Here is a 21,935-nt window from a genome sequence, read left to right on the forward strand (position 1 = left end):
AAAAGAAAGTGAACAAATTTAGAAGAATTTGGATAAAGACATTTTTGGATGAAACTGGGGATTGATAAATAGGAGAGCTGACTGTTGTGGTTCCCTGTGGACCACATGTAAAATTTATTATAGAAACCAAATAAAACAACAGGATTTTATAACTTCTAGTGTGTAACTTTGTCTTATGTTTGTGCTTGCTTAGTAAATTATGTCAAGGGTTACACTTTTAGTTTTTTAGCACCACTTAAGAAAATAAGATGCATAAAGCTACTTTCAGCTTGCTCCCTGGCCACAAGGGGTCGCCACAGCAGGTCGCTTCACGATTTGTGTTTATTCAGTTATGTTGGCTTTTGTTGTTGTTTTTTTTTTTTTTCTTAAATTTTATTTCTGCATTTAAATTAAACATAACATGCTTATACAAATCAACCGAGAACAATTACTGTCTTTAACATTTGTGAACTTATAAGCATGAAAAGAAAAAAAAGAGAAAAAAAAAGAAAAAGAAAAAAGAGGAAAAAAACAACCAAAAAAAAAAAAAAAAAAAAAATTATAACAATATTAACTAAATGAATTATTATTATTTATTTATTTTTTAGTCTATTTCACTCTTTATTTAGGCTTTTGTTGTTGTTGTGGTGTGTTTTTTGTTTTTGTTTTTTTCAGGCTCTTCCCGATGCAGTAAATTTAAAATAATACTACAAAAATAATAATACAAAAAAATGGAGATAATTGAAAATACAGAAAAAAGAAGTAATTGAACCATTAGTGAATAATAAAGAGCAATTCATTGTCATCAGAGCCATCAATAGATAATGAAACGGCTGCAAACAGTACCAAGAGAATAGCATGTGTGGTGGTGCTGGTGTTGACAACCATTATCACGTTAATAAACACTAAAGCAAAGGTTATATGGTAAATGAATGAGAGCCCAGCTGCATTTGGTGTTCGTAAGGGTGCAGGGTGGGTTTTATTTTTATTTATTTATTTTTAATAAATAAAAAGTTTGTTGACAGGAAGGTAATCACAGAACAGTCACACGGAGGTCTTCAGCTTTAATCCCTGTGTTTGTATGTTTGGCTCACTGCAGCAGCCCTCCACTCCAGACTATTAATAGTCCCGTTAGCCCATTAGCAGCTTAGTTCTGCCGACTCCATTCTGTTGATTAGCAAGTACTTCAGGGTTTTTGTTTTTTTTGTTTGTTATTTTTTGTCTGTCCCTGGGAACAGACCTCACTGCTGTATGCTGACAGGTTGAAGGCCACAAAGGGGTCTCTGGGTCACATTGTGAACGAGATCAGGCTTAGATTCTGCATGAGTAATCAATGATAGTTTACCAGGTCAGAGCATGAAAGCATAAAAGTGATTGTAAAACAGTTAATTCATAGTTACAGTGTCAGACAGTGACAAAAAGAACATACACAATGTCCCGCCTCAATGTGCAGATAGTATACAGTGAAATAAATACAGATTCAGACTGCTTCATACATTTATAGACTTTACTATTCTTAATTTTAGGCCAGTAGTCATCTTACCTCTGCTCTTTAACATGACTGCATTAATAAACTTCACGTCTTTAGTGTTTAATATTAATATTCACAACACATTACTTGATTTTTCTGATCACATTTTGCCCTCACATTAGTTAAAATGACTTGAGTGGTCCATAACATGATGTAGTTGTAGTAGTAATCAGTCATAGTCTGTTAAGTTTAAGCCCCAAAAAGAAATTCCTCAGTTGTAGTCACGTCCCTGCTTTGATGTCCAAGCTCCTGTATAAATGTGATATAATCTGAGGTTTTCTTGCACATTTGACACAGATATTCAATAAATGCTTTCTCCTGAGGCTGAGGGTGCTGAGGGTAAACAGTAGATGGCGTTCTTGAGTCGGTTATCTAGTCTCTGACTGATATTTCTGTATTTATAGAGTTTAAATGTCCTGTGAGCCGTTGTTTGTTTGGAGAGACGCTTGGCCAGTGATTCTGTTCAGCTTATTATTAGGATCTGGTTACTGACGGACTTTGTTTTTTTCTTCTTCTGCCTTCCTGCTTGAAGACTCAGTTGCACACCTCACATTTATATATTTAGTAGAGTGGAAAATGAACATTAAGTTAAGAACCAAACTAAAATTTTAACTTTATTAGAATTTCTTTTAAAATTTGAACCATTTTGGTACATTTAAAAAAAAAAAAAAAAAAAAAAAAAGTTCTTACTGAATTGAATGTCGTCAAGAAACATAAATCAGCCGTGGGGGGAAAAAATGCTTTATTGTGTTGACTTGTACCCAGCTCATTATTTAGCAAAGCTTTGCTTGTTTGTTTTTAGTGGTTTCGATATTAAATATCTTTGATTAAATGATATTTTCACACTTTGCTTTGCTCCAAATAAGAAGGAGGCTTGTTGGAAAAATACAGCACAACAAATACTCCGACTTTCTGACTAATCTCCTGGTGAGATTACTCAGAAAGTTGGATGAACAGAGATGTTGCATACTCAGCGTGTTCTGCAGGAACAAACAGACATCTAAGCTGTTTATGCCAGCATGCTAATCACCTGAAACTTTGCTGTCACAGGTTGCATTATGTCACCAGGATCCCCTCTGAAGTATCAGACTTCATAAAAATAGAATAATTTGAACCCAGATACCGAACCCTGCTGTGATCCCCTGCCACTCCCAGACTTTCAGGAACGCAGTTTAGACAGTAACCCAAGCCAGAACAAACTGAGGAGCTAAAAATACCAACAGAGGGACAGGCTGGCTGCTGTGGGCCTGAGGTGTGTGGGAGGGTCTTTACATGGGCTTCAGGCAAGCTGGCTGTGGCATAAAGTGTTGGACAACTGGGGTTAGAAATGGCGCAACAGCTAAGTGGAAAATACTAAAAGCAACTAACTTTACAGCCATTTGAGAGTAGAAGGGCGGAACTTCCTGACGTCTTTGACATCTTCCTCACCACTGGAGGTGATGAGCTTTGCTCTCAGCTTTAAGCACCCGACAGCAGGCAGCTCTGGGCCCGGTGCTGGAAGCGGAGCAACCATGGAGAATCTGGAAAAGCAGCTGATCTGCCCCGTCTGCCTGGAGATGTTCTCCAAACCTGTGGTCATCCTGCCCTGTCAGCACAACCTCTGCCGCAAGTGTGCCAATGACATCTTCCAGGTGAGACTAAAAGAAAACAGGAGACGACCTTCTGGGTTAGTTTTAAAGGTTTTAGATGGCGTTCCCCTTTATCTACACTCATCCTCAGAGTCTGCAGTGAGCTTAGATTCACGCTACAATGTGATGGAGTGAAAACCCAAACAGACACTATTTATTTTGTTCTAGTCCACTTCCATGTTAGCAGATAGTATCTGTATATTAAATACGCTTTTGAAATTTAGAAATCAGATTTAGTCATTAATCAACACCAACAGCAACCTAAACTCAGAGGCTTTTTCTAATGTAAAAATATTTCTTTCTTCTAGCTGTTTCTTTACATCAGGTACGAGAATCTATGAACACATAACCCCAATTTTAGCCAAACTACATTGGCTCCCTGTTAAATATCGTATAGATTTTAAAATTCTTTTTTTTATTCACTTTTAAAATTCTGAATAATTTAACGCCCAGCTATCTCTCTGAACTACTCCACTTATACAATCCCATCAGAGCACTTAGATCGTCCAATCACAGGCTCCTAGCACAACCTAGGTCTCGACTGAAGTCGAGAGGTGACCGGGCCTTTGCAACCGTGGCACCCAGACTCTGGAATAACCTCCCTGTTCATATTCGTACTGCTGTGTCTCTCCAGTCTTTTAAATCACGTCTTAAAACTTATCTTTTTACTTTAGCCTTTGATTCTAACTAGTTGGCTGTTCTAGCTTATTGTGTTGTTACCTATTGTTTGTTGTCCTGTATTATTGTTTGTTTTAATTGTCTCATGTTTTTACTGACTGTGAAGCACTATGGTCAACACTGTTGTTTTAATATGTGCTATATAGATAAATTTTGATTTGATTTGATTTGATCATATTTTAATGTAATTTAGGGGCACAAACATTGCAGTTAAATGGCCAGATGTCACAACACACCTAACATCTGGCTCATGGAAAGTGGATCTGTGGCTGAGCTGAGGCCTTGACTGACAGTGCTGACTCAGGGTGAGTCAGCACTGTCAAGGCCAAATGTGGCCTGTGGAAAACTGCAGATGTGGGTCACATTTATTGCCATCTGGCTATAAATGTTTAATATAAGTTTAATATAAGCCAAAGCAGAGTCTTCCTCTCTCTACACTGATACTGGGTTCATATGTGCAACCAAACAGAAATGCACCAGAAAGCAGTCTGAAGCAGTTTGTTTCTTTTCCCCTCTTAAATCCAGTCAGCTAATCCTCTGTGGCATTCCCGCGGTTCCTCCAGTGCGACGGCCAGTGGCGGTCGCTTTCGCTGTCCATCGTGCCGCCATGAGGTGGTGCTGGACCGCCATGGAGTCTATGGCCTCCAGAGGAACCTGCTGGTGGAGAACATTATCGACATCTATAGACAGCAGGAGTCCTCCAGGTGAATGACCCACCGAGGGAGGGTTGAAAGAAGGGGTAGTAACCCAGGCAAATGTTTCTTTTAGTGAACTTTTTAAGTCATCACATGTACATATTTGAGGGTCTTCAGGGGCACACTAGCATTGTAGTGATGCCTCAATACAGCCACAGGATTGCTCTGGTGAAGCTGTGCCTCTTAATAAAGTCTAAGCAGAATTGTTCTTTTGTTTTGCAAATACCAGATACAATGGTGTGGTGGAGATAAAATACTCAGTTTGAGACAGTTTTTTCTACTCTTGCTTCTGTATGACGTCAATGAGAGGGTACTAATAATGCGCTCATCTCAGGCCCAGACTCAGTGGCTGGAATTACAGAAGCCCCACCCACCTACTAGTCAACCTTCTATTTGCAAAAGCTGGCCAATCAGGAGAGGGTTGTTTTGAAGGGAGAGAATCTGAAAGAGCTTGTTCAGTCTTTGAATGCACTTTCCCAATAATATTTGTTAGTTGTATTAAACCAAAATCAAGTAATTGTACCATTGGACACCCAAGACAACCTGTTTTTATTTCTTGTTGTTACTATGGGACTCACCTTCCTCAGAAACATTTATCTCATCAAACCAATCCTGATTCACTACTAACTGCCACATCCAATCCGGGTAACTCACAAAAGTTAATCAGGGCAAGTTCATCCAACTAATTTATTTTATATTACATTATAATTATGTAATGAGATTAATACAAATCTAAGTAATCAGAAGAATCATTAAATTAAACATTATGCTGATTGTAAATCTTGAAATTCTTCGTTCATCATTTAAAAACACTAACATGTGTATTGAGTGTGCACTTAGCTGTAGTAATGAGTGACTGCCTGCAGAGTGCAGCATCGTATTTTATTACAGCAGGTTTCTGGGTTTGCATGTTTGTCAGCAGAGCAGAAGTGATGTATGCATATACTGTATGTTGTGTTCTTGTTCATTGTGGCTGATATAAAGTATATTTAGCAGTAACGACAAAGCCGTGCGTGCTTACATAATCAACATAATCATAATCAAATAAACAACAACATTGTAGCGTTCATTTTTGGGTTATTTGTCTCCTTTATTTCCAGAGACATATTTAAAGACAAAATCAAGCACAAGTCACTCAGTTTTGAAGTACAGACTAAAATATGTTAGCCAACACGTGTCTTGAGACACGTGTTGGTTTTATATTTTATTGTATTTTCTTTATTGCTATATTAATACATTTTGATGCACAGGTTGATGATCACAGGAGAATGATGTGTTGTGTGCACAAGGAAAGATGTTGGAGATATGAAGAGTAACGAGAAACGCCTGATGCTTTCTCTGTAGTTACAGATTATTACAGATTGTTGCAGGTAACACGTTTGATTTTTAATAATAGGTAAACAGAAAGATGTTTAATATTTAGATTTTGGCTGAAGAAACACAAATTCTGAACAAGGTCTAAAAGTAGAGTCGTTTTTAATAAGTGTATCAACCAGAATCAGTTATCAAATATTTCCCCAGCTTGACTCATGTGGAACCTGACACAGTAACTGTTCCACCTGAGTATAACCAATACCCGAGCACTGTAGAAATGACAGTATGACAGTTGTTTCCACATGCATCCACTTCGTATAAAAAGTAAAGCGTTTCAAGCAGAAGGCTCTTTAGTACATCTGCTCTCCACACTTACCACAACAGATCGTCCTCAGTGTAAATATGCCTCTCAGAATAGAAGCTGAGTGAGTCAGTGATAAAAAAGAAGAGCGACAGTAGGACAGGAGTCCCCTCTTTATCCGTGTGGGTTAAAATAGATGTGATTGTTCACACGGATGTAAACAAATCTTTTGTAACTTGTGGTTTTCTCATCATTTTTTCACATGCGAAAAATATTATCATAACTTAATCATCGTTTCTGTCAGAGATGCCTGCGTCAGAGTACAAAGGACAGTTTGTTTCATTAAATTTAGCTGTTGTTTCTCGGAAGCTACGTGGCACCAGAGTTATCCATGTCCGAGTCAGCTTCTTTTTTTTTAAGTGAAATGTCTGGCAGTGATCAATCTGGGAGGAGAATGATGTCAAATCACACGCGCAAAAATAAAGGAGACAGCAATGATAATGACCTTTAAATGCATACACTATTCTTGTATATATTAAAGCTATAATAAAGGAAACCAGCTGAGCTGTAAGTGAGCAGTGACATTCCTGATTTGCAGGTGGCAAAGGGACAGCTGCCACCTCTGGCAAAATCTTTATGCAGTTCTTCCATCATCCACTGACGTCAAAGTACGTCAGTGATAACAGAAGTAAACTAAGCTGCTTCAACAATACAGACAATGATGCCAAGTCTTGTGCATGCTATGCATGGGAATGAGATTAAAAATGAGCCAAGTTTCCTTTTAGTCACATTTTAAGGGTATTAAAATGATGGCTAACAGCTTATAAAAAAGAGCTACTTTTGGATTATTTTGTAAGTGAAACACTGGTTTTCATCTGAACTTTCTATGTGATTTACTGTGCAACTGCCTTTGTAGCTGTAGGCTGCTGCAGGCTATCTGCAGGGGTGGGATGTTAAATTTAATTTCTTACAACCTTATTTAGATTTACTGTAATGGAGTTTAAGACATTTTAATTACAGGCTGCTTTAAGTTAAAGATTGACTTAAAATATACTTTTTTCACTGCTAATATGTTAAGGTAAATATTAAAACTTACTACAAATGGGTGTGATATTGACAGAAACCTGTTATATAAACCTACCAGGCTTTTATGTCCACATCCAAATTTCCCTGGAGCAATCTTTACATTAAACGTGATATTTTTTTTGTATCTTGCAGACTTGTTAGCATGAAGCCAGAGCAGCAGCAGCTCATGTGTGAAGAACATGAAGACGAGAAGATCAACATCTACTGTTTGTCCTGCCAGACGCCGACCTGCTCCATGTGCAAAGTGTTCGGACAGCACAGAGACTGTGACGTGGCTCCGCTCGGCACCGTCTACATGAGACAGAAGGTGAAGGACGGTTACAGCATACAGTTTCTACTTCGCGCCACTTCACGCCTGACTAAACCAAGTTGTTTTCGCTCTCCTACCTCTCCTTTTAACCAGTCTTTATTCTAACTAGCCGACCCTTGCAATCAGGTTTAAACAACAGGTGGATGATGCTCGCATATTATAAATATCATGAAAAATTACATTATAGCGCAAAGAGTAGGAAAAATACTGTTCAAACAGTTTGAATAGATCCACTTTAAACTCGCTCATAGCACATCTAAATATGAAGTTAAACATGTGAAGATCACAGATAATCCAGTCAGCTTTCAAAATAAAACACTGCTTGCTGATATAAATGCCCCATCTTTGTTTTCCCAGGGTTCATTTGTGATTCTCACCCCTTATTTCCATCTCATACTTTAAATGAGCTCAGTCAATTCACATTTCCACCCTCACATCAACTTCTTTTACCTTCATTTAAGTTTATTTTCAGCTTATTTGCAGAGAGCCCTGCTCCGAGAGCTTGAGCTTGTTTAAAGGTCAAATCACCACAGAGTTGGTAAAATAGTTTCTACCATGAAAAATACAGGTAGGTGTGTTCTTACGATGACCTTTATCTTCCAGCATTTTTTATCTTATTTCTATTTTTACATTTTTCCTCTTCCTCCTCGGCAAAATGCACACCAGCTCCCACTGTGGAAACCAATTCATGACTAAAAAGAGAAACACAGCAACTGTTAGGATGTGAAAATTTAAGACATTTTTTAACCTCAATTTTGATTATTCTGATCAAACTTAAGACCTTACATTATACATGACTTTGTGTTTATGATGCAGCTAAAACGAGACCAAGAGCTGACTGATCGAATACCCAGAGCACACGAACAGGATACATATAACCACTAAAATCAAGGCTTCAGTACATGTACATGATCATCTGTCCATCTAAACATCAGTGGCATTGCTCTGTGCACAGATTAAAAGTGCAACTTCTGTTTTTCAACACACAAAGTCACACAAAGACAAAGTGCAGCAGTTTTGTCATGCAGATGGCAGCAGCAGCGTCCGGCATGTTATCGAGCAGTTGGCTTTGTTGACATTTCAGTGCCGGCCTCTCCATCTCTCACTCTGCATCTGATTCACTCATCTGAAATTTAGATGAGGCTCCTGAAAGTTGTTGATTCCCCATCTTTGTGCAATCTGAAAAACAAAAGTTTGGTGATCTCATTTGGCCGGCACAGAAGCGAGAGTGTTTGTTACACGAGCAGCTCATCAAATCGCACTCTAACTGTAAAGTGGCTATAAAAATATGCATGATGTCATAAGATATTCTAAACAGATGCATGTTGATGACTCATGTTGTTGTTGTGCTTGCTGGTGGCGGCGGTTACTAATGAGAAAGTACTCGTCCTGCGGAGCAATCCTGCGATTACTATGAGAGAGGTTTGAGTTAAAGTCAGCATCTGCGAGAATGATAAGACACTTAGCAGTCGACTGTCAGATTTTCTTGAAGGTGGAATTTATTTCTAGTTTGTGTCTGCCCGAAAGCAAAAGTTGAAACCGTCTTTGCAGTCCAAAGAGAAGTAGTTTAAATATAAAAAACAAACAAGGAAAATAGTGAAAAGCTCAAAGTAATCACGGACCTCTGATCAGAATTAAAGGATTGAAACCAACCATATCTGAACAAAAGTGCATTTTTCCAAAACACAAATCACACACAGACTGTTAAATATGAATAACATTTAAAAAAACAACAACAACATTGTATTTAAGAAAAATAGCGGTACTGAAGTGTTTTACTTTAACATATAATCATAGAGGCAGGAAAAAATGCTGAAATTTTTATTTTATAAAATATAACTGGGGCTCCGACAGTATTTTATCAGCTTATAATGTCACCATGAATACAACAGAGTGCCTCTCAGTTAAGAATACCAGAATAACAGTGACGCAGTAGCTCATCTGGCTCATGGCTCGTCATAATTCACAGGTTACTGTAAAGTGTGAAGTACAGAAAGAACATGATGTTTTCTCGTCACTCGCTGTATCGTGAGAATTAAAATTCACTGAGAATGGAAAAAATGTGACCTTGACATTAAGCAGAGTTTGGGTGAAGACCTTTGAGGTGATTGCCAATGTTTGTAAGTTTAGTAGCAATAAACGCCTCACCACTGTGTAAGATCATTGCAGCTTTGGTAGGATGTACTAAAATATAATGTCAAATATTTAGAAAATATGTAGGGAAACATTTAAAAATTCATTTTAAAGATCTGCTCTGGTAGATCGCTCCATATCTGAGGAGCCTCAAGAGCAAACATTAGATAAAGCTTAAAAATCCCTCCTGAAACGCATGTTGGGTCATTAAAATCTGGGTAATGGGCTCACTTTTTCTGCATTATGATGAATTTAACACTTGTTGATTCATTTTTAGTTGGTAGGTGTTAAAAGATGATTGCAATAGTCTAACTGAAAGGAAATAAAATAATTTATAATTGTTCTAGTGTCTTGAAATTTGAATATGTCTTGAATAGCTCTTCTTGGACTTGGGCTGGATGACATTTATTTGTTTATTCACTGGTAAGAAATAGCAGACATTTTCCTGACAGCTTATTTCGTTGTTGACGGATATGATGTTATCAAAGCTGACGATTTCAAACACATTAGGTTTGTTTTTGTAATTTTTTTTCCATGTTAACTTTAAGTTTCCGTATTAACTGATGTCAGTGATGCTCTGAATGTTTGCAGACGGAGCTGAGTGACGGCATTGCGATCTTGGTGGCCAGTAATGACAACGTCCAGGCAGTCATCTCTCAGATGGAAGCAATCTGCCACACCATAGAGGTTAGACATGAACACATGAGGCGCAAAGGATGCAATTTCATGTCTAAATCCAGCCGCTTTAGCTGTACGAGTATATAAGGGTCGCTGAAGAAAACACAATGAAAGGGCTGAGTTAGTGTCAAATACTGAGAATAAAAACTTGAACGTTTTGGGATTAAACTCATAAATTTGTGAGAAGAAAAACTGTTAAATGTAAGAAAGAAATTATACATTTATGAGGAAAAACTAATTTATTAGAAATACGCAAAAAATACAAGTTACAAGACAATGAAAGTTATATGAATGAAATTAACATAAAACAACTTGAATCAGTTACTGAAGAGAGATCATCACCACATCACCCTCATTGTTAGTCTGTACTGCCTTAAAAAACATAATTTAATTTTGTTAAGGATAATTATTTCCTTAAAGAGACAAACAGTAATCAGTAGATGAAATCAGTCTATCCTGGATCAAACTTAGCTAATGCAAAATGTGGTGTGATAACATTAATTTCAGCAATAAACTGAAATTGATTTCTCAGTTACAAAAAAGTTGCTGTGACTGAGGCTAGGTGTAAGAGCACACAGACTAGCTGTGTTGTGGTTTCTGTGATTTAGTTTTTGCATCTTAAAGGAAAGACACACTGGTTTGGGTGATGTCGTGGTGGCTTCATCCATGTTTAATAATTAGTACTGGAAACAATGATGGTGAAGTTTAAGTGGGACTGATGAATAATATTAGATATCTGACATGTTAGTTAGAAAATGACTAACACTGTCACGCCATCATTCTTTAGGAAAACGGCCAGCGGCAGAGAGAACACCTGAGCGGCCACTTTGAACGTTTGGTGGCCATCTTGGAGGAGCGGAAGCAGGAGCTGGTGGGTCTCATCACCAAAGAACAGGATGAAAAGCTCAAACATGTTCAGTCGCTCATCCGTCAGCACAGCGATCACCTGGAGGTGGGCGTCACGCTGGTGGAGTCGGGCATACAGTCCATGGAGGAGCCACACATGCCTCTGTTTATACAGGTGGGAAAAAACTGCAGTTTCACAAAAAGATTCCTTGTGTTTCCAGACTTGATCAAATATGACTCTACAGTGTTTCTCACAGTACACCTCCTAATTTTGCAAATGTGAGGTGTGTGTCTAAACATTCACATTTAAAGATATGTACATCTTTGAAACATAAGGTGAACATCCTAAAATCTAATTTCTGCATCTTTACAAAGAAATATTTCTGTTGTAAATCAAAGTAAGGCATCAGCACGGCTCCTCGTCTTTCCCATTGCTTCTGTATCTTTCCACAGGACGTGGTTATTGTTCCTCTTTTCAGTAGGAGGACTGTAAACCTAACCATGATTCAAACCTCTGGCTCAGATGAAATGAACAGCTCACACAATAAGCCTCATTATGCAATCCATTCTAAGGGCCTTGTAACGTCACACTTCCTGGTGCAAAATACAAACGAGAGTCCAGAAATTTCTGCCTCCAATTTTTACACTTCTAAGTCTTCCAGCAAGAGATTGATTCATTGATTCGTTATTGTATTTTCTTTTATTGAATATTATTAGGTGGGCCAAAGATTTCTGCTGGAAAAGGGACCAGCAGTGGACAGACCTCCGGGGTCCAGGCCCACTCTATAAGTCGCTGTACTTCTTCACTTCAATTATAACGTGCATTAAAACAGTTTGGTAATGGAAAACTTAAAACACCAATATTGGGTTTGCAAAAGTTGAGTGCTTCTGTAGCGATCGTGGTAACCAACATGAGGGAGGAGGACACTGAGTGGACGGGCTTGTGCTGGTCAGATTTGTGTGCAAAGTGTCTCTTTGAAATTAAATAAAAGGTCATTTATCGGCTTGTCAGACTAGTTTTAAAGCTTTATGCTCCTTGAAAATTTGCAAAACAATTAGAAATGTGTTGTTCTAGTGTGTGGTGAGTTCACTTGCCTCCATTGCCTTTGGTTTTGGATACATTTCTCTATGATTATACTAGCGCGCTATACATATATGCTTGTAAATATGTATTGCATTTATTTAATTACTTTTTTGAGAATAGCAAAGTGGATTGAGTCGAATGCCTCTCCATGAAGGTTGGCTGCTGGTCCAGTTTGCACGCTATGCTGGTATCTAGTTCATGATGAAAATTTTTACAATTTACTAAATTTTTACTATAAATTTATACACTCCAATTTTAATGTACTAAAATCATTACTGCAATTTTTTTTGTCCCATTTAGAGTCAAACCTGTACTACATTTAGCTTCTTTTTAAACCATTATTTTTTAGCTGTTCCATTACCAGCAACCCCACTATCATTACTCTTTGCTGTTTATCACTTTCAGATGTCTGTGTCTAACTACCTGAAGTGTTCGTTAATTACTTTGAGCTTTTCCATCCTAATCTATTTATATTGACGATTCATCCAATATTTATAGCTAAGTCAACATGTTATCTGCTACTTCAGAGATCTATTTCAAACATCTATTTTATTGATTAGCACCAGCAAACCCTTTATTACTTTTAGCCCATCATTAAAGCCTTTAAATTTAGCCAACAGGTAATTACTGGTCATTTGTTTTCCAACCACTCGGCTGCCCTTTTAATGCCTTTTCTTTAAATACGTTTCTCGGATTTGTTCACATAATTACAGTAAATACAAGAACACATAATTACCGGAAATGGGAAAAAAACCTCAAAAACTCACTGCATAATGTGCTAAAGTATGCCTGAAAGATGGTCAGCGTGTTATTTACCATCAAGAAAGACTGAATATAAACGTTTTATTTTTATATTTAAATTCTAATTCCTGTTTTTAGCTGACAGCTTAATTCATTTTTCCACATCAGCCTCCAGGCTTCCTTAAATAACTCGCTGCTCGATGACACCTGGCCCTCTTTTAATTATGTTAAAGCAACCGATGACACAACAGCACCACAGACGGATGTTTAAATCAACAGTTTATTTTGTTATTTATTTAACAGTCTCACCGCACTCTTCACGTGCTCCTCCGCTTTCCCTCTACTCATCGATATTTTCCCAGGCTCAGCTCTCATTAGACAGGATAATCCATGCTCACTGATGATCAAGAGCTTTATGTATACAGCCGCAGGGCGAGGAGGGAAAGTGGAGGAGCGAGCCCAGCGGGACGCCTCTCCATCGGGCGCTCTGCTTCAACAACACCCCCAAGGACACATGAGTCTCCTCCGGTCCTGAATAGCTTAAAGGCAAACATCATGTCTGACACTCCCGTGATTAATTCACACTCGTGTAGAGATAATGAGAAGCAGGTCAGCCCCTCAAGTACACCGCATTGATCCACCAATCAATCACACGCTCATACATTTTGATGTATTCCATATTCAATGTATGGACTTTTAAAACACACTTAATTATGTAGAAAACACACAATAACTAGCTCGGCCTGAGCACGGGGATGCTCAGCAAGAATAAATTAAATTAACTGATTTGTTTTCCTGCTGTTTTAATCACTGTGTATCTGTAGGTGTTCTTAAAAATTACTACTTCAGCTGTAGCTCAAATTAATAAGAACCGGGCTGACGGAGCAGCAGCACGGTGTGATGGTGATAATGAAAATAAACACCATGGAGTCACCGCAGGAGACGAGTTTAACTCATGTTGAGGAATCTCAAAATTACTCACGAAGCATCTTTGAACTTGTCATCCTTCGTGACGTGCCCTTGTGTAAGTGGACCAAATTTAACAACAACAGCTGAAGAACATCAACAATGACCTAGAGCTATACATGAGTCACACTTTAGATAAAAAAGTGTGACTTTTTTATTTATACTGGCATTGCATGCAAACACTCAGTTCGTCCTCGTTCTAAAACATGATCTGAGGATATTTCAATTGATGCACTTTTTGCAGACTGGGTCTTACCTGTTAAATAAGTATTACCTTCTGTATGGAAGGAGCCATTTTACCCACAGTGTTCAATGCAGTCTTCTTTTCATGGTCAGAATAAACAGGTACAACTGAAATTTGTCAACTTTTTCAATTTTGGGTTTTCAACAATAGAAATGAAATGAAAATACTGGTGATGGAACATTCTTTTCAATCAGTTTTTCTTATAACCAAAAAAAAAAAGAAGCAAAAACACAGGAACACACTTCCTATACACTGGGTGTGAGTGGAGCCCTCTAGTGGTCCACCACAAACTATTCTTTTAGTGGATTTTATGTTAGTAACTCAAGGATTAAACACATCTTTGCTTATGAAATAATCAGAAATATGTCTAGACGTCTAACAGGTACTGTAAGGGTAACATACCCTTAACTATATGTAGAGCAGCCACTTCTCTCGGTTCAAGCCAACTTTCTTCAGATTGGCTGTCCCTCGTAAACTGACGGTTTGAACAGCGGGTGAGTGGGGTAACTGTGTGACCACATTACGAGTATCCTCTCTCAGTGACATCATACAGAGCCAGGAGTACAAATAAAACTGTCTGAAAGTGGGTTTTTAGAGTAGTCTGAAGCCAACGCTTACATACAGTTACCTCGTTATTTGAAACTTTAGTATGTTCAATATGATCATTCATTATTATAACAGTATACGTACACAATAAATAATATACACTTTAAGCTAGCTCCATATTTGGGTTTTGCAGATGTTAACATTGGATGTGCTTCCTGATGCACTGTGTCCCTGCCCGGCCAACCAAAAAGTCACACTTTAGCATTTTTTGGATCAACTTTAGCTTTGATGACAGCTCGCAGTCACCAAGGTATTGTTTCGATATATTAAGGCATGGTTACAGCGTTTTTCATTTTCCGTCCACAGTGGTGTTAATTTTTAACCAACATCTTGTACTGATGATGCGTAAAGTCTTCTCCAACATGTGCCAAAGATTCTTAATGGTCCATATGTGAGAATGATGCCTCATGCACCCCGAATCATCCTTTTAAAATCTGAGCCAAATGAATTCTGGAATCATCTTGAAATACAGCCATGCCATCAGGGAAGAGATAATCCAATCATGGAAATCCTGGTTCATTCAGTGTATTCATGTAGTCAGTTGACCTCATCTTTAAGAGGTGAGAACTCAGTGGGAGGTTCGTACCTCTTAAATATAGCGTAAGTAGCTCAGGCTGGAGATGCTACTCGTTACATCAGAAATAACCTGATGATGTGGTTTAAAAATCTGATAGTACGCCTCGTTGATGCCTCCTAAATAAGGTGTTTTGAGCAAGTCCTGGAGGAAGACCCTGGGGCAGACCCATAACACACTGGAGAGATTGTCTCAGCTTGCTTGGGAATACTATGGTTTCCCTCCCAGAAGAGCTGATGGACATAGCCAGAGAGAGGGAGGTCTGTCCCTTATCTAGATCCAGATAGACGACAGAAACATCCCATCCATGATGAATAATTCTGGCAGAACGGGTAAAAGCACAACAGGTTGGCATTTTTCAAGAACCCAGCCAAGGGGCAGTGGTCAAATGAGTATTTCAAACCAAACAGAAGCCCTAAAATTTCAACGATGGTGTTTTCAGATGGACTAAAAGAACAGGCTACTTTGCCTGTTTGTGAATATTTTACCATTACAACACATCAGTTCCACTAATCTAGATTTATGCAGATTGTGTCAGAATTAATCCAGCTACAACTTTCTCAGTCGGCTGCCTGAATCAGTTTTTACCACCTGAAAAAAGTCAGTAATAAAGATCATATTCACGCCTTTCACTTTGGACAGAGCACACATGATTAAATACGATGTTGTAAAATGTAGATGGACTGACATAAATGTGTTTTCATAAGCTCCAAGTATTATTATCACTACAGATATTCAGGCTCTTCTATAGAGAAAAGGTTTTATGGCACACTTTGAGGACTGATGAAAACCTGAAATAAGTTCATAAAACCTGAGAGCCGACAGTTGGATGACCCACGTGTCCCTGACCCGATTTTAGGTTGTTACTAAATTCGGCATCTTTACTGCTGATGTCTGCGTCACTGCGTCTCCACGGAGGAAAATGTGTTTGTCTGCCGGTGCGTTTGTAGGAGAGAGAAAGTCTGAGCCTCAGGTGTCGCTGTTTTATGCCAGAACAGGTGTTAAAGAAGATAGAGCAAGTGGAAGCAGGTAGTAAACACCATCAGGCCATTCTGGCAGCTGTCAGTGTTAAAAAATCCATGTTTTCATTTAGCACAGTGACGTCTATGACAAATACTTGTGACAGATGTTGTTGGCAGAGATGACTGAAGCACAATGTAATTAACTTTCTCTTTCCTCTTTTCTACTTTTCTCCAATACCAGAGCGCTGAAGCCATACTGGAAAAGTAAGTGCTCGTGGATGAAGCTCTGATTGTGAATGTGACCTTTCCATCCTGCATGTCAAATATTTTACTTTTTACTCTGAGAAGTTGATCTAACCTTAATTTTTAACCCAGCCATCTTCAGTCTAGATGGAGTCCTGTAAAAAGTGTCTCACAAATACATTTCCATAGGTTTGGGAAAGCTTTCCAACCTTAAGGTGTTCAATCATTTCACTGATATGACCTCCAACATTAAATCGCTCAACAATCCACGCTGATATGGACCGAGTAATGTGTTAGGAATGAAAGGATGCTGCGTTGTTTGATAGGAGTAAAAATTCATCAATCTATAGAGGGCTGAATCCAAAGACATCTTGAAAATCAAAGTGAAAAAAGTCAGTGTTGCCGAAATTCCATTGCAGAAACTCAAGGTGGTAGTTTGTAAGCCCCCATATGCCTGTATACCTCCATAGCAGCGTCAAGGCATGCACCTATTGAGACCACGGATGGTGTCCTGGAGGATCTCCTCCTAGATCTGCACCAGGGCATCGTTAAGGTCCTGGACAGTCTGTGGTGCATCCTGGCACCACTGGATGGACTGATGCATGTCCCAGATGTGTTCTATTGGGTTTAGGTCAACATGGGGCACAGTGTCACTTCCATCATCCTCCAGGAACCAACTGTATGCTTCTGCCACTGCACTAGTGTAGGGTCTGACAATGGGTCCAAGGATTTCATCCCGATACCCAAGTGCCGTTGCTTAGCCTGTAGAGGTCTGTGCATCCCTCCATGGATATTCTTCCCCAAAACATCACTGAACCACCACCAGGCTGAACGATGTTATAGGCGGCATAAAGTTCTCCACACTGCTTCATGTCTGTCACACATGCTTGAGGTGAACATGCTCCTTTTTTTTAAAAAGGAAAACAAACTTTTGTAGCTGAAATGTTTGCGTATACGTGCTTCTCAAAGACATCTCCCCTGGAAAAAGCGTTTGCTTTTGCAAAGCACAACAAGAACGACCAATAAAAAGAGCAAAAATGAGCAGAACACAGAGACAGCTCACTTCAAAAATCTATTTATAGTGATTGATACAAAATTAATTGATTTATATATACAATGTAGATTTTGTACTGTCTTAACCTTCCCCAACAGTCGTTCCCTCTCTGTCAGATGTTTGGCCCTTTCATACTAATTACTTGTGGAGCAGAAGACCCTGCTGGTGCCACGAGATCAAAACACCAAACAATGCTGCAGTCAGCGAGCAGCCACGCGGGGATACCTGGAGGTCAGCGTGCGTTTGCTTTGCTGATAGATCGAGTCACATTTGGCCTTTTACTTGAAATCTCCATCAGTCTCTGAGATGGAAGTCTGCCTGATTAAATACTTAGCGCTGGTTTTATTGATCCAACACTGGCTGCAGATTAGAAGCAACTAAAGAAAAATGAGTTTAACACGACTGAGCATGTCTTATTTTTAATATTGACCTGGATATAAAAGGTGAGAATATCTATAGTTTGCCAGCGCTGATAGACTCTGTTATTACAAGCAGCAAGTCTGAGGGATTGTTAAGTGTTCTGATTCTGATTTTCATGAAGAAGTATGTATTGCTCGAGTTTGATTTGAGTTTAAAATGCTTCAAAATGAAATTTTATTTTGTGCTAAATGCAGAAGCCTTTTATGTTCTTTACTGTTTTGTTGTCGTTTTACTCGTGTGGAATTTACACTTCAAGTAAGAATAATTCATTTAATTTATGACCATTATGATCAATTTCTTAAAAATGTGCAGCTACTTTTTATCTGCAATAAACTCATAAATTCACTTTCTTGCTTTCTGCAATTTTCCATGTTAAAACTCAGGCTTACAGTAAGGTGACATTTTAAATGTTTTATTGGGTTTGGCTTTTGAAAATAAATTAACACAAAGTACAATGCTTCACTTTTATTGCAGACGTAGCAGTTTAGTCTTATGCAATGCATCTCTTTACATGAGAGTTCAGGTTTTTGTATTTCTTTTTAAAGGGGAACAAACTTTTGCAGCTGAAATTTTCGGTACAGTACAGCTTTAATGAAGTTAAAAGCAGTACAGCTTTTAACATGAAGTCTCTGCGTTTGTTTACAGAATGGCGGCGATGGCGAGAGCCTCGAAGTTGGAGCTTCCAGAGCTCGGTTATGAGAGCATGAGCCATTTCATCATCGATATCGATGACCTCGCCGACACACTGAGAAACATCAGCTTCTGCTGCGGTATGTAGTTAACGTGGTTATATACACATTTTAAATAGTTGGAAAACAAAACAAAATCCTCACACGGACTAAAATCATTGACCTGAGCACATTAAAAACCACACTGAAGTTTCAGCACAAATAAGTTGAGTCTGACGTCACTCTTACTGGTATATGAGGTGACTTCAACATGTTTGTGTGTGTTTCAGGTGTGGCGGCTGATGAAGAAGATTTTGAAGAAGTTGAGGAAGATTTGGACTTTGGCTCCAGATTTTAAGACCGAAGAGCAAAGAAGCTGATCAGTTTTGACTGACTTCAGTGGAGATTTTTAAACGTTGTCAGAGATACTGACCGAACAGCCTCTGCAATCGATAAACTGGAGTTTTGTTTGGCCAAGGCTGGAGAGTGTGTGCGACTTTGGTATCGAAAGTGTCAGATTCCTCACAGTAGTTATTCCACTTCTAGTTCTTGCCCATCAGTCGTAGAAGAACAAAGTTTGCAGAAATATAATCACATTTTCACAATTAGAGGACAGAATGTATTTATGAGTTTTAGCTCCAAGGACCAATTTTAATAGTTTATTTAATACTAAATTTGGGAAATGTGACAAATGTTCATTATACACCTTTCCACAATAAATAGGGAATGTGTTTGAAACAAACAAACAAAAAAAAGTTCCCTAGAGAAGCTATAACAATGTTTATATATTGTAATAATTGTATGATAAAGAAAGGGGGTGTTTGTACTTCTGCTGAGGAGGCTACGTGATTGGTTTGTCTGTTTGTTACCAGGAGTTACTCAAAAAAGTCAACAAACGGCATGAAAATGTTACCAGAGGTGAGCCTATGATGCAAAATGCCAAAAATTGGACATTTTGCACCATATTTACAGAAATATGCATAAAATAAAAAAGAAACAAAGAAGAAAACCCATATTCACACATGCCATGACGAGAATTTTAAACCATAGTTGTACTAATGCTCGTGTTTACTGGTGGCTGTGAAAACAGAGGAAGCTCATTTTTGATGCTTTTTGGTTTAACTTTTTTAATCAGGAAGTGAAACTCTTGAGATTAAGCATCTCCTTTTTGCAGCAGCGTCGTGGGACAAGCAGGATTAACCCAGCATGCTTTTCACTCACAGACTAATTTGCTTTGAAATTGGGATGAGGATCTCAATATTGTTCCCATCCCTGCTTTAGTCTCAGGTGCTGAAACACATTTGTTTTGCTGTCGGATTTTTGCAAATTACTTGCGCATTGGTGAAGTATGGATATTTCAAGAGACCGACATTATGCAGAGAATCCTGAATTAAAATCAGAGGGAGTGTTTTAAATCTGTATTTTGTGGCAAAGTCATTAAACTGTTTTCATGTTTCTTATCTTTGATTTGACTGGATTTGACTGCTGAACCCATACATGTAGTTTTTAAATCGTATTCAACAATAAAATGTAAACTATTTTAGAAAATGCTTCAATTTTCCAGACGTGTTAAGATCACTGCCGAGTGGTGGTCCTGCTTGTAGAAGGACATTAGTAATGTAACTGCATTTTTTCCTCATGTTGCTTCATTGTCAGTGAATATGTTTGGTGGCAAAGTTCACATATTAAACAAATGACATCATCTCAAAGCTCATCTCAACACCAACACTCGGGTTGTTCTGGTAATATTCCCAGGTCATGATGCTTTTTGATAACATTCAGAATCCACAATTCTGACCAAAAGTATTGACCTTTTACAGAAACTGACAAGAGGCACTGACTGTTGAAGATATTATTACTATTATAATATTCACTACCAGTCAAAAGTTTGGACACGCCTTCTCTTTTGATGGTTTTTCTTTGTTTTTACTACTTTCTAGATTGTAGATATATCAATTACATGAAGCAAGATATTTGGAATTATGAAGAATTACGAATTAATTAAGAAAAAATTGATTACCTCCCCCAACTCTTACATTTTAGATTTCTCAAAGTAGTCACTCTTGGCTTTGACAGCGCTGCAAACCCTTGGCCTTGCTCTACAGGTTCCCACCGTGAAGCATGGAGGAGGTGGTGTGCTACCACAGCATCCTGCAGTGACATGCCATTCCATCTGGTTTGTGTTTAGTGGACCCTCATTTATTTTTCAACAGGACAATGACCCCAAACACACCTCCAGGCTGTGTAAGGGCTGTTTGACCAAGAAGGGGAGTGATGGAGTGCTGTGTCAGATGTCCTAGGCTCCACGGTCACCTGACCTAAACCCAGTCGAGATGGTTTGGGATGAGATGGACCACAGAGGCAAAAGGGCCAACACGTGCTCAGCAGCTCTGGGAACTCCTCCAAGACTGTTGGAAAACCATTTCAGGTGATTACCTCATGAAGCTTATTGAAAGAATGCCAAAAGTGTGCAAAGTAGTAATTACAGAATCAAAAATATAAAACATATTTTGAGTTATTTCCCACATTTTTGTTTACTACACAATTCCATATGTGCTCATTTATAGTTTTGGTGTCTTCTGTGAGAATGTACAATGTAAATAGTCATTAAAATAAAGAAAAACCATTAAATGAGGTGTGTCCAGAATTGTGACTGGTAGTGTATAATTGTTATAGGTTATTGTCTAATATAGAAACCTCTGCTAAAAATCATTATGTGTCTTTGTTTTAAATCAAGTCCACTCTTCATCTCACAACGATCTTCGTCATAGCAGAAAGGAAACCTGATTGGTTCCTTTTTTTGTGAGTCTGCTATCCAACCAGAATCCTAAACATATTTCTAACAGTTAATAGTTTCAGTTTTATAACATCAAAACGTTTGAATATGAACTGTAGGCTGAATAATTTACGTGACGCGGTGACCTTAATTTTATCAGAGTTTAAAAGAAGCTTATTGTTGGTTTCAGCGGCAGACTGTAAATTTGCAATGGCCAGATTAAGGAGACAACTATGAAAAACGGAGCAAGACTAGAAGAATTAAATGTGGCAGACACTTAATGCCCAATGTGACAAATTAGATTAACTAGTTTTTGCATTAAAACTATAACTACTGAACAGAAAAACATTGTTTCATACCTGCCGTAGATGAAGGAAACAGTAAAGTTGCAGTTAGCACAAACAGAGTCAGTGAGAAA

At 38.3% G+C, this 21,935-nt stretch overlaps 1 protein-coding gene across 1 annotated transcript; it reads left to right on the plus strand.

Annotated features, from left to right (window-relative positions):
* The first annotated feature begins 614 nt into the window (after nt 1–614).
* Nucleotides 615–20,208, plus strand: trim54 (tripartite motif containing 54). The gene is made up of 8 exons (XM_086264962.1): nt 615–3,141; nt 4,342–4,520; nt 7,345–7,519; nt 10,247–10,342; nt 11,121–11,354; nt 16,598–16,620; nt 18,719–18,843; nt 19,032–20,208. The coding sequence occupies exons 1-8, from the start codon at nt 2,950–2,952 to the stop codon at nt 19,097–19,099; spliced, it is 1,092 nt and encodes a 363-aa protein (XP_086121088.1). The 5' UTR covers nt 615–2,949; the 3' UTR covers nt 19,100–20,208.
* The last annotated feature ends 1,727 nt before the right edge of the window (nt 20,209–21,935 follow it).

This window comes from Aulonocara sp. 'chitande type north' Nkhata Bay, linkage group LG15 (genome assembly GCF_057382095.1).
Source record: "Aulonocara sp. 'chitande type north' Nkhata Bay isolate Kocher_YH1m ecotype deep benthic linkage group LG15, A_spYH_male_GT1.1, whole genome shotgun sequence".
Classification (NCBI taxonomy): Eukaryota; Metazoa; Chordata; class Actinopteri; order Cichliformes; family Cichlidae; genus Aulonocara; species Aulonocara sp. 'chitande type north' Nkhata Bay.

Coding starts and splice junctions, on each gene's coding strand:
- trim54 (XM_086264962.1), top strand. CDS start 2,950: ATGAGCTTTGCTCTCAGCTTTAAGCACCCGACAGCAGGCAGCTCTGGG. Junction 11,355..16,597: donor ACATGCCTCTGTTTATACAG/GTGGGAAAAAAC, acceptor CTCCAATACCAG/AGCGCTGAAGCCATACTGGA. Junction 18,844..19,031: donor AAACATCAGCTTCTGCTGCG/GTATGTAGTTAA, acceptor TGTGTGTTTCAG/GTGTGGCGGCTGATGAAGAA.